This window comes from Garra rufa, chromosome 22, assembly GCF_049309525.1.
Source record: "Garra rufa chromosome 22, GarRuf1.0, whole genome shotgun sequence".
NCBI lineage: Eukaryota > Metazoa > Chordata > Actinopteri > Cypriniformes > Cyprinidae > Garra > Garra rufa.
Window position 1 is genome coordinate 32,603,724 of NC_133382.1, and position 12,630 is coordinate 32,616,353.

General features: G+C 33.8%; 1 protein-coding gene across 1 annotated transcript; it reads right to left on the reverse strand.

The window, feature by feature from the left end:
- Positions 1–318: 318 nt before the first annotated feature.
- sfxn2 (sideroflexin 2) lies at positions 319–11,898 on the reverse strand. The gene is made up of 12 exons (XM_073828069.1): positions 11,771–11,898; positions 9,847–10,029; positions 9,592–9,762; positions 8,213–8,311; positions 7,941–8,016; positions 7,172–7,257; positions 7,006–7,066; positions 4,352–4,418; positions 4,188–4,237; positions 2,709–2,758; positions 2,553–2,600; positions 319–1,925 (listed from the first exon to the last, which is right to left on the reverse strand). The coding sequence occupies exons 2-12, from the start codon at positions 10,002–10,004 to the stop codon at positions 1,826–1,828; spliced, it is 966 nt and encodes a 321-aa protein (XP_073684170.1). The 5' UTR covers positions 10,005–10,029; positions 11,771–11,898; the 3' UTR covers positions 319–1,825.
- Between the last annotated feature and the right edge of the window lie 732 nt (positions 11,899–12,630).

Here is a 12,630-nt window from a genome sequence, read left to right on the forward strand (position 1 = left end):
TGAAAAATCTATCATATTTCTGCATAAGGTAATCTAATTGAATATCCATATTTTTTTTTGTATTTTCAGCATATATACACACACACACACACACACACACACACATATATGTATATACATACACCCATTCATTTCAGATTGTCCTAGAAAGTGGTTTCTGATGTCTTTATAGTATATTTTAGCCCATATTTACCTTCACAAAACTTGATCAGATACTGCCCTCATGTGGCAGGAATGAATATTGAGCGCACAGTTGTAGATAAAATAAACACAAGGTCCTCTTTGGTTCAACTCCCATGAGTTATCACAGACCAGGGGTTTATTTCGACAGCTGTCTGTTTATTTCATCATCTTGTAATGATGAAAACAAGTACATAACTCAGATAGTTCACAGTGAGGGCAGGCAATGGACCTAATTTTGAATTTAAGGCACACTCTACCATAAAATACACTTTCAAACTGATGTTTAATAGACTATACTTTCCCAAACTTCATGTTTGCAACTGGTATTTCAAACGTAAACATTTGATTTGACAGTACACTACCAATCAAAAATGTTTGAACAGTAAGGTTTTTAATGTTTTTTGAATAAGTCTCTTCTGCTCACCAAACGTATTTGATCCAAAGAACAGTAAAATTTTGAAATATTTTTAGTATTTAAAATGACTGTTTTCTGTTTGAATATATTTTAAAATGTAATTTATTCCTGTGATTAAAGCTAAATTTTTAGCATCATTACTCCAGTCTTCAGTGTCACATGATCCTTCAGAAATCATTCTAATATGCTGATTTGCGGTTCAAGAAACATTTTTATTATTATTATCAATATCTATAACAGTTGAGTACTTTTTATTCAGGATTCTTTGATCAATGGAAAGATCAGCATTCATCTGAAATAAAAAAAAAACTGTACACTATATATTATACACTATACCATTCAAAAAGCCTGAGTCAGTTTTTAGTTTTTCAAAGAAATTATAGAAATGAATACTTTTATTTAGAAAGGATGCTTTAAATTGATCAAAATGCTGTTCTTCTGAACTTTCTACTCATCAAAGAAACCTGAAAAGATTCTACTCAGCTGTTTTTAACATAATAATAATACATGTTTTTTGAGCAGCAAATCTGAATATTACAATGATTTCTGAAGCATCTTGAGACTGGTGTAATGATGCTACAAATTCAGCTTTGAAATCACAGAAATAAATTACATTTTAAAATATATTCAAAAAGAAAACAGGTATTTTAAATAGTAAAAATATTTCAAATTTTACTGTTCTTGCTGTACTTTAAATGCAGGCTTGGTGAACAGTTGAGACTTCTTTAAAAACATTACAAATCCTACTGTGTAAAAACTTTTGACTGGCAGTGACTCTTTAAGAAAATTCTGATAAAATGATTTCACTGATGGCTTTAGAGGCTATTAAAGCAGTAAACCTTAAAAATAAACTCTTCCTGAGAGATGTATGTGATAAATGACAGCATTTGGCATCTGAGGGAAAAAAATTGTTAAGACTTTTCAATCTGTTTCCGATTATTCAGGGTAGATCATATACAACAGTATGACGGGGCAACAGGATCAGCTTTATCCAATGTCTATAAATTCTCTGTAAAATTTATTTTACCGAGAATTTTGATTCACAAATCAAACTGATTGTTTGCAGCAGTCAGGGCCAAATGTAAAAATACTATCCATAAATTATGCTTTAGTGCATAACAATTTTTTTTTTTTTAAACCTCAAATCAAAAAGCTTCTTTTTAGCAACTTCAGCAAAAATTGTCAAAAAGAGCTTTTGATTGGCCGATGACTGTGATTGGCCAGCACTCACAGGCCCTTGTTGAAGTAGACATAACTGACACGGTCGCCGTACTGAGAAACAATGGACTCCCTGAGCTCAGGTTCCAGCTTGGATACAGCCATAGAACTGCAAATCAAACAAAAGTGTAAAAATGATTGATTAGTCCGGTATCGTATGGCTCAGAAACATCTGAATTGAGCATTTTAAAGAGAGATAATGGATAAAGCAGCTGCAAAAGGTTGTGTGAATAAGCTTAGTGCCATTATGAAACTGTGATTAGCTCTAAAATGATTTGTTCTAGTCACTACTGTAGATGTGTTTGTTAGCATTATTTCATTTTCTCACCAATGGTTGCTCTGCAGGGAATGGGTGCCATCAGAATGAGTTTAAACAGCTGATAAAAACATCACAATAATTCACAACCGACTCCAGTCCATCAATTTATCTGTTGTGAAGTGAATGTTTGAAGTTAAAAGTGTCTCAATAATTGATTTGTTTTTTACAAACATACAGTTTTTCACTTCACAAGACGTTAATTGATAGACTGTTGTCTGTTGTGAATTATTATGTTTTTATCAGCTGTTTGGACTCATTCTGATGGCACCCATTCGCTGCAGAGGATCCCTTGCAGAGCAATTGACGTAAGGCTAAATTTAAATGCAGAACCCAACTTTTCTACATCTTGAATAGCCTGAGGGTGAGTACATTTTCAGCAAACTTTCATTTTGTATGTACAGTACATGCAATCTTTACCATCTTTGAGGAAACAGTGAACACGCTGCAGGCACCATGAAGATCAGACTGCGAAACAGAGAAGGGTATGTTGTCATTTCTTCTACTGAAAAAAGATCTCATATATTTGGCATATCAACCGTTGCTATTCTCATAATAAGAAATGCGATCACTTACAATACACCAACCATCATGACTTGCAGTGGCCCATGAAGAAATGTGATTTTCTGCACAGATTGAAAGAAACAAATGCAAATATGATTTATATGAAATCATACATATACAGTTGAAGTCAAAAGTTTACATATATCTTGGAGAATCTGCAAAATGTTAATTATTTGACCAAAGTAAGAGGGATCATACAAAATGCATGTTATTTTTTATTGAGTACTGACTCGAATAAGATATTTCACATAAAAGATGTTTATATATATAAAAAATGACCCCGTTCAAAAGTTAACATACACTTGATTTTTAATACTGTGTTATTACCTGAATGATCCACAGCTGTGTTTTTTTAGTGATAGTTGTTCATGACTTCCTTGTTTGTCCTTAACAGTTAAACTGCCCACTGTTTAGAAAAACCCTTTCCAACAATGACTGTATGATTTTGAGATCCATCTTTTCACACTGAGGACAACTGAAGGACTCATATGCAACTATTACAAAAGTTTCAAACAATCACTGATGCTCCAGAAGGAAACACAATGCATTAAGAGCCGACCGTGTTTTTTTTTTTTTTAAGATCAGGGTAAATTCAACTTATTTTGTTCTCTGGGAAACATGACTAAATTAACAAAATATGATATTTAGGCAAAATAAGAAAAATGTACACATCTTTATTCTATTCAAAAGTTTACACCCCCTGGCTTAATGCACTGTTTTTTCTTCTGAAACATCAGTAAGCATTCAAACCTTCAGTAATAGTTGCATGTGAGTCCCTCAGTTGTCCTCAGTGTGAAAAGATGGATCTCAAAATAATACAGTCATTTTTGGAAAGGGCTCAAATACACAAAAATGTTGAAAAACCAAAGAAACTGTGGGGCCTGAAGGATTTTTCTAAGGAAAAGCGGGCAGACTGTTCAGGAACAACTATCACTAAACAAAAAAAAAAAACACAGCTGTGGATCATTCAGGTAACAACATTGTATTAAGAATCAAGTGTATGTAAACTTTTGAATGGGGTAATTTTTATAAATTCAACTATTATTTTCTCTTGTGGACTATATGTAAATGTCTTTTATGTGAAATACTTATTCAGGTCAGTACTAAATAAAAAAGAACCTGCATTTTGTATGAGACCTCTTATTTTCCAGATTCTGCAAGGTATATGTAAACTTTTGACTTCAACTGTACATAGCAACAGCAAAATGTTTATAGCCTTTACAGTCCCAGGAACAATAACAAATAAGATTATATTAGTAAGAATTACAATAATTGTAATTGAACACAATATTATGCTACATAAAACCATTTGAAACCTGTATGCATTGATGATAACTGACTGTTATATGAGGACAGCTCAACAGATGTCGTGTTTGAGAACTGAGAGAGAGTGAATTTATAACAGAAACACCTGCAGATCATAAACTGGCTATTTTATCACTTCTCTGTTCCATTGCGTGCTCCTTGGATGCAAAACAACATCAGGCTCACCTGCATGAATCTATATTTTTCCAGCCTCTGCATAATAATGGGGAGTATGACTGGAAAGAACAAAGAAAGCGGCACAGGATTCAACATTGACTGGTGGGTGAGATGAGGGCTGCTTTATTTTAGAACTGAGATCTGATAACAGCGGCCAAACTCTTTGCACTTACTCATGCCTGGCGCTGCCATGGTAACTCGAGAGATGACCACTTGTGTGATGCCCTTGACAGCTGCTTTCTATGACAAACACAGACAGTATACAGTATTTATCAGTAACTGAACAAAGAAATGCTAATAGTGTAAAAAACGGCATTGTATAATTAAACTGATTATTATAAGCACTAAACACTTTCAGATCTATTTAAACTAATATTTCTACTCATAAATGTACATATTTAGGTATGTATGAAACGTAAAGTTACAAAAAACTGCTTTATGTTAAACTGCTTTAAATTAGTTTTATCAATTTACACTCCATAAACCATAATAATGACAAAGCAAAACCCAGATTTGCTCATTTTACAAATTTATTAAAAATAAAAGACTGAATTAAGTACATTGCATAAGTATTCATACCCTTAACTCAGTACATAGTTGAAGCACCTTTAGTAAAGTCCTTTACAGCCTCAAACTCAGAAGTACGAGATGGGGAGTGGGTGGATATGGGTTGTCAAATTCATAGCAAAAGGCAAAATGGTTTCATAAAAAAAAAAAAATCGACAGGTGCCATAGCGAAATAAGAACGGAACAGTGTTCTAATAGCCTAAACATAATCTTTGCTAATATTCTTGACACTTCAAACTGCTTTAAAGTATCGAATTATGCCTTTACTGTAAGTATGATCAAAAATGACGGAATAGGCTATTTTATCTTTTTCCGTCGACGTGCATGAAGTACAAAGCCTAGTTTACCCTATACATAATAGTTTCGCTTCAAATACTTTGCAGATATGGAAACATTTGGATTCGCGGCGAGACAGGTAGGGTCTATAAGCCCAACTTTACTTTCAGTTTCGCTATAAAGTGTTGGACTTGTTTTGGATTGTTTATATCTAGGCCTATTATAGGCCTATAATTATATTATTGTTATTATATAGACAATTATATTTATTTATTTATTTCATCCTTGTTCTGCTCTGAATACGGTTAAAGTAAAAGGGTTTGCGTGTTTTTTTTAACGTCAGCAAACGAAAATAGGCGATTGATTCGGTTAAATATTCTTACTGTCGGTTAACAAATTTACAATAGAATTTTGCTTCCCAGAGAGTAACAGGGTCTGGGCCAAATCTGGCTTACATTCGTAACTTGTTTTTTTCCAGTCTTGACTGCAAATGTTTGTGATTTGTTTTTATTTTTTATTTGTTATGTACTATAGATTCTGACAATTAAAACAAAAATCAGGCTCCTGTATTCATGAAATCAAGTACTATCTTTGTTCAAAAATGGAAGTAAGTTAAAGTGTTATTTAGCCATTTATATACAGACTATATGTTATTCAATTTTATTTTCCCTGTTTTATTCGTTCAATATTCAGAAACAAGTGCCATTGTTTTTCAAAACATTTTTTAAAGAAAGAATAAAACCCCCCAACCCCCTAAAATTTTGTTTGCCTATGTCACAATATGAGATAAATCCAGCCCTGTAAATGATACTGATTTTTGTTGCCAAATTGGTTTGGAAGAGTTGTTGAATAAACAATTAAACAGAACTTTTATGCCTGTATGACTGACAGTTTTATTGATCACTGAGAAAGCATTAACTTGGTATGATGTTGGTTCAACAGAAAAATGACATTTTGAAAAATAGCTTAGATGTAGTAAACTACTTTTGCCGTGTTGCTGTAGCTTAGCTTGCTACTTTTACGAGGATAGCTTTAGTGTAGTGAAGCTTCATTTAATGAAGAGTAACTGTTAGCTTAGCTCACTACATTTTCTAAGTAGCTTGCCCAACACTGCAACTACATAATAATATTTCTACTTAAATTTTTTGAAATATAAACATTTAAATGGTGGCTATCATGAAAATGTCATAGATTTACACAAGCATAAATATTGAAAAACAGTAAAAAAAAAAATAAATAAAATAATAATAATAATAAATGTGTTATGTTTTGGTTCACTTATTCAGCAAAATGCTCCTTTCTAAAGTTAATTTTTCTGGCTGACTAACAAGTTTATGGTCACCAAATATATTTTTCCTGAGGTAAATGTGACATTACGTGACATATTGTTTACAACCTGTTATATTGAGCTCTTTCCATGATTGAAACACTAAATGAGCATTTAAAAGGGACAGATTTCGGTACGTTGTACTACTCTTTCTTTTTAACATCCTTTCGGATGTTTATTTCGAGACGTAACTCTTACCGCTTCTCTGAACTGAGGCAAGCGAACAGTCACTTTGCATTAAACAGCGCCAAAACGGCATTTATTGTTTGAATACTGTATAAAATGGACAGAATTTGAAATCTGAGACTTTGTTTTATATCAAAAGTAACAAGCTTATCGCCATTTATTGGAGGTGCTATACAATGCTCCATTCATTAACTGAAAACAGGCTTGACTAATCAATTCTTGTGTTTTAAGAATCGATACCGTTTCATAAAAAGGAGAATCGATTAAAATCGAGAAATGGATATTTTTTATGTGTATATAAACAGGTATTTGTGTTGTTTCTGTTTCTACTAATTTGTCTTTGTTTAAGCAGTTTCTTCAGGGCAGTACTAAGATTTAGAGATTTTGCAAAGAGAATGTAAATTTCAGTGCAGAAAAATTTTCCTCAGGTGAGATTATTTCACCCTGATACAACTAATAAATGTTCCTCACCCTTGAGTGGCCCAGTTTATTTCCATCTTCATCTGTCACAGCAATGCCATTCAAAATTTCCCTGTATAGGAAAAAATAAACCTGAATATACTAATATCTAAACATGTCAACCTAGTGAGCAGGACCCACCAAAATAAAAGAGCGTAGGTAACATAAGAGGTCTCACTGTTGTCTCATCATTGGAATGTTCACACAGTTAGCCGAGGCCACAGCAGCAAACGGCACCCAGCGTGCCACCAGTGGAGGAGCTTTCTGTGGACACAAAGGTTAAAGGGATAGTTCAGCCAAAAATGAAAATTCTGTCATTAATTACTCACTCTCATGTCTTTCAAACCTGTAAGACCTTCGTTCATCCTCGGAACACAAAAATAAATTTTTATGAAATCTGAGAGCTTTCTAACCCTGCATAGACAGCAACGCAACTGAAACATTCAAGGCCCAGAAAGGTAGTAAGGAACTTGTTAAAATAGTCGATGTTACATCAATGGTTCAAACTTAATTTTATATAGCTACGAGAATACTTTTTGTGCACAGAGAAAACAAAAAAGTATTCTTGTAGCTTCATAAAATTAAGGTTGAACCATTGATGTAATATAGACTATTTTAAGGATGTCCTTACTACCTTTCTGGGCCTTTAACATGATAGTTTCGTTGCTGTCTATGCAGGGTCAGAAACCTCTCGATTTCATCAAAGATGAATGAAGGTCTTCCAAGTTTAGAACAACATGTAGGTGAGTAATTAAAGACAGAATTTAAATTTTTGGGTAAACTATCCCTTTTATCCTGAAATACCAGTAAGTGCATAACTAAACATGATTTCTAAATTATATTAAAATATTCAGTTTGTACATTTTCTATTGTAATCGCCTGCATATCACAGATCCTGTGTGTAGACAGAGTGTTCCCTTAATTATTTATATGAGGCTGAGTAATACCTTTGTGTAGAGGTTCAGGCCGACCGCAGTGGCCAGCGCTGTGCTTGTTGCTGTCACATAAGCTACTCCAATCTGCCTGAGCAAAGAAGATACACACAACACAACAAAAAAAACATATCTGTTACTGAAGCTTATCTGTTATTTGAAGCTCCTTCCCAGACATCTGTTAATAAATCGCTAGGTATCACGAGACCGAGTCACATTTTAAGAGGTATATGCATATCTTGCAAGTGAGTAAAGTTCAGAGAAAGAAAGAAGTCACAGAAACTTACTTTGATGTGATGGGGGAGGCAGCATTGCGATTGGTGTAGTTGACCAGAGCGTTGAAAGACTGGTTAACCCACTGCCAGAACACTACAGCTGGGACTGTCCTACATGATCATACAAAATAAGTGGTTAACTGTTAAAATACAGTTGAGGTCAAAAGTTTACATACACCTTGAAGAAGCTGCAAAATGTTCATTATATTCCCAAAATAAGAGGGATCATACAAAATGCATGTTATTATTTATTTAGTACTGACCTGAATAAGATATTTCACAAAAAAGACATTTACATATAGTCCATGTGAGAAAATAATAGTTGAATTTATAAAAAAATGACTGTTCAAAAGTGTACATATGCTTGATTCTTAATACTGTGTTGTTACCTGAATGATCCACAGCTGGGTTTTTTGTCAATTGTTTGTCCTGAACAGTTAAACTGCCTGCTGTTCTTCAGAAAAATCCTTCAAGTACCACAAATTCTTTGGTTTTTAGCATTTTTGTGTATTTGAACTCTTTCCAACAATGACTGCATGATTTTGAGATCCATCTTTTCACATTGAGGTCAACTGAGGGACTCATATGCAACTATTACAGAAGGTTCAACTATCACTGATGCTCCAGAAGAAAACACAATGCATTAAGAGCCAAGGGGTGAAAACTTTTTGAATTTGAAGATCAGAGTAAATTTAACTTATTTTGTCTTCTGGGAAACAGGTACGTATCTTCTGTAGCTTCTGAACAGCAGTACTCAATTAAAAAAATATGATACTTAGGCAAAATAAGAAAAATGTACACATCTTAATTTCGTTCACAAGTTTACACCCCTTGCTCTTAATGCATTGTTTTTCCTTTTTGAGCATCAGTGAGTGTTTGAACCTTCTGTAATAGTTGCATTTGAGTCCCTCAGTTGTCCTCAGTGTGAAAAGATGGATCTCCAAATCATACAGTCATTGTTGGAAAGGGTTCAAACCTGAAGGATTTTTCTGAAGAACATTGAGCAGTTTAACTGTTCAGGACAAACAAGGGACTTATGTACAACTATCACTAAACAAAAAAAAAAAAACACAACTGTGGATCATTCAGGTAACAACACAGTATTAAGAATCAAGTGTATGTAAACTTTTGAATGGGGTCATTTTTATTAATTCAACTATTATTTTTTACTTGTGGACTATATGTAAATGTCTTTTATGTGAAATATCTTATTCAGGTCAGTACTAAATAAAAAACAACATGCATTTTGTATGATCCCTCTTATTTTGGTAAAATAATTAACATTTTGAAAATTCTGCAAGGTGTATGTAACTTTTGACCTCAACTGTATATAGTATATATGGTAAACTATATATATTCTAAAATAAATATTTGAAAAAATTAAATGAAACCTGTAAAACTGAAGCATGAACCCCGTAATGGCCATACCCCCAGGCACCTGAAAAGACATTCTCCCTATCAGGTTCATCCTGTCACCTGTATCAGGATGAAATGCAGAGTCATACAGCTTCTTGGCATATAGCAGCTGCTCCTCTGTTGTGCCAGGAGGAACAGAGCCAGCTCTGGGGGAGAAGAAGAAGTGACAGAAAGTGAGAAACAGGAAGAAGAGAGAGCGATCACCTCATCAAATCAATGCATTTCTTCACCTGCAGCTCTCCACTAAAGCTTTGGCTTCATCTAGTTTGGCATCAGGCAGCAGAGCAGTGCGGCAGTCAGTGATGTTGAAAAAGTGTTTGAGACGACCCATGAACGTGGATTGATCCCAGCGCGGGGCGTCAATATCAAAGCCCTTCAGAGCTTCCATGGTTTTCTCCCTGCTTACAAAGAGCCTGGGTGAAAATACAACAGAAAACAAGAACTATTCAATACATTGATGGATTCCAGTTCCAGTCTATAGAGAATAGATCATACTAAGGTCCACAGAACAAAACAAATGTGACATTTCAGAAGAAAAACATGTTGTTTAGATGTAAGTGGTCTAAAACTGGTGAATTCATATTATTTTAAGGTTATGGGTGGCTTACAATAAAATGTAAGATAATTTGCATTCTTCACTCATCATTCGTATTATATTTTTTTTACTAACTGTTTTTTCATCTAAGAAAGCAGCATATCTCCAAATGCTATGATAAGAAAGTCAAAAGCAAGTGAGGGCCAGTGAGGCCAGCTATGCAAACAGATGGATAAAAAGAAAAAAAAACAGACCAGGGACTTGACCAATATTCTAGGCTAGGGAAAGCGAGAAATGGGCTCTTGAGACTCTGACCTAATTCTAACCAGTTAAAAATCAATGAAGTTTCCACTAATCCTTAACAAGTATTTTCTCTCAAACAATATGTGACCCTGGACCATAAACCAGTCTTAAGTAGCACAGGTATATTTGTAGCAATAGCCAACAATACATTGTATGGGTCAAAATAATCAATTTTTATTTTATGACAGAAATCATTAGGATATTAAGTAAAAATCATGTTCCATGAAGATATTTTGTACATTGCCTACCGTAAATATATCAAAACTTAATTTTCTGATTAGTAATATGCATTGCTAAGAACTTCATTTGGACAACTTTAAAGGGTATTTTCTCAATATTTAGATTTTTTTGCACCCTCAGACTCCAGATTTTCAAATAGTTGTATCTCGGCCAAAATTGTCCTATCCTATTCCTTAAAGATCATGTTTCATAAAGATATTTTGCAAATTTCCTAATATATCAAAACTTAATTTTTGATTAGTAATATGCATTGCTAAGAACTTTTGGACAACTTCAAAGGCATTTCTCAATATTTTAATTTTTTTGCACCCTCAGATTCCAGATTTTCAAATAGTTGTATCTCGGCCAAATATTGTCTTAACACTGGAAAGCTTATTTAAATTATAATTATTACACACATATATATATATATATATATATATATATATATATATATATATATGCAATGCATTACAAACATATCAAAATGAAACCAAAGCAGGTGAATGTGGACCAGATGTGATTTTTGTAGAGTCACTATTTACTGAATTGAATTGAAAATGCACAAAAGGCAATTCACAAAACAAGCAAACAAAGAATAACTTTCAATGGCTCCAAACTTGTCAACGCTTTCTTTCATTCTGATCATTTGCTTACTTACCGGTTTAACCTGATTTACGGGTAGTTTAACAATAAATATGTAAAACAAATACTGTGATTAAAATAAAATACAACCAAGCTAATACAACTATGTACAGCTAACTATATCAACTACGTTAGGTGTACGTTACCAAGAAGTTTAAGAAAAACAGACCTCGACTTGTAATTTATTAAGTAGCATAAAGTAAGCATTAGCTTTTAAAACATCAAGACCTCTCAAACATCAAGTATGAGTTTTCATAAAACCAACCCTGCATTAAAATTACATTTGCAGTATGCAAAGTAGCAGCTAATTAGAAAGCAGACTGTATCAGAAAGACTAAGTTGTCCAGCAGCAGCTTGCATCAGTTCATGTGCACTGTACACAAGCACCCGGATATACGCTGTCAAAACAAATCAGACAAAACCACACATATCAATGTGCCACATGAAAATACCTTTATGAAGTGACTTGACACTCTTGTTTATATCTCGTGGCGCTGCAGTAGTAGTAAAAACATTTATGAAGCAGGTTAAACACTGATGATGTGGGCTTGAAACAGTAGACGAGCACGTGGCATTAGTTCTTCCAATCCCTGAAGAGAAGAAGCTCCCTCCCCTTACAATGAAAGGAAATCAGAATCGTTTACGCAAATCGGTTCCTTCGAACAGTTCAAAGAGTCGATTCTAAAACAACTGATTCATTACTTGCTGTTAAACATTTTAACATGTTGTTGACAAGTCTCAGTTTAGTTTGTTGCAGCCGATTCAGCCTGTAAATGCTGTCGGAGAGGGACGATTACCTTTTCAACCATATATTTACATTTTTATGTGGCAGTTACTACTATGCAAATTCAGGGGTTGAGTTCAGTGGCGCTGACTCGAGAACCGCTCGGAACGATTCGGTTTGATTCGTGAACGAATCGTTCAGAGCTGTTTTCTAAGGTTCAACCAGCACTGGCGAATTTTCATATTCACAATGCTAAATTGTACTGCAAAAACTGCTTTTTTTTTTTTTTTTAAATGGAACACTGTGTTTATTGAATATAGATAAATATATTATCTTCCTTACAAAGATAATGGAAAACAAAAGAAAACAAGAAATATCATACATTGATGGTCTCTAGTTCCAATCTACAGAGAATAGATTATTCTAACACACTCAGAACAACACAGATGTGACACTTTAGATGAAAATCATGTTCTGATTAGAGTTGTCTTAAACTATGCTTGGCAAAAACCGACTGCATTTTTTGAGTCACAAATGGTGAATTCATATTACTTTAAGTCCAGGAATGTCTTAAAATAAAATGTGAGC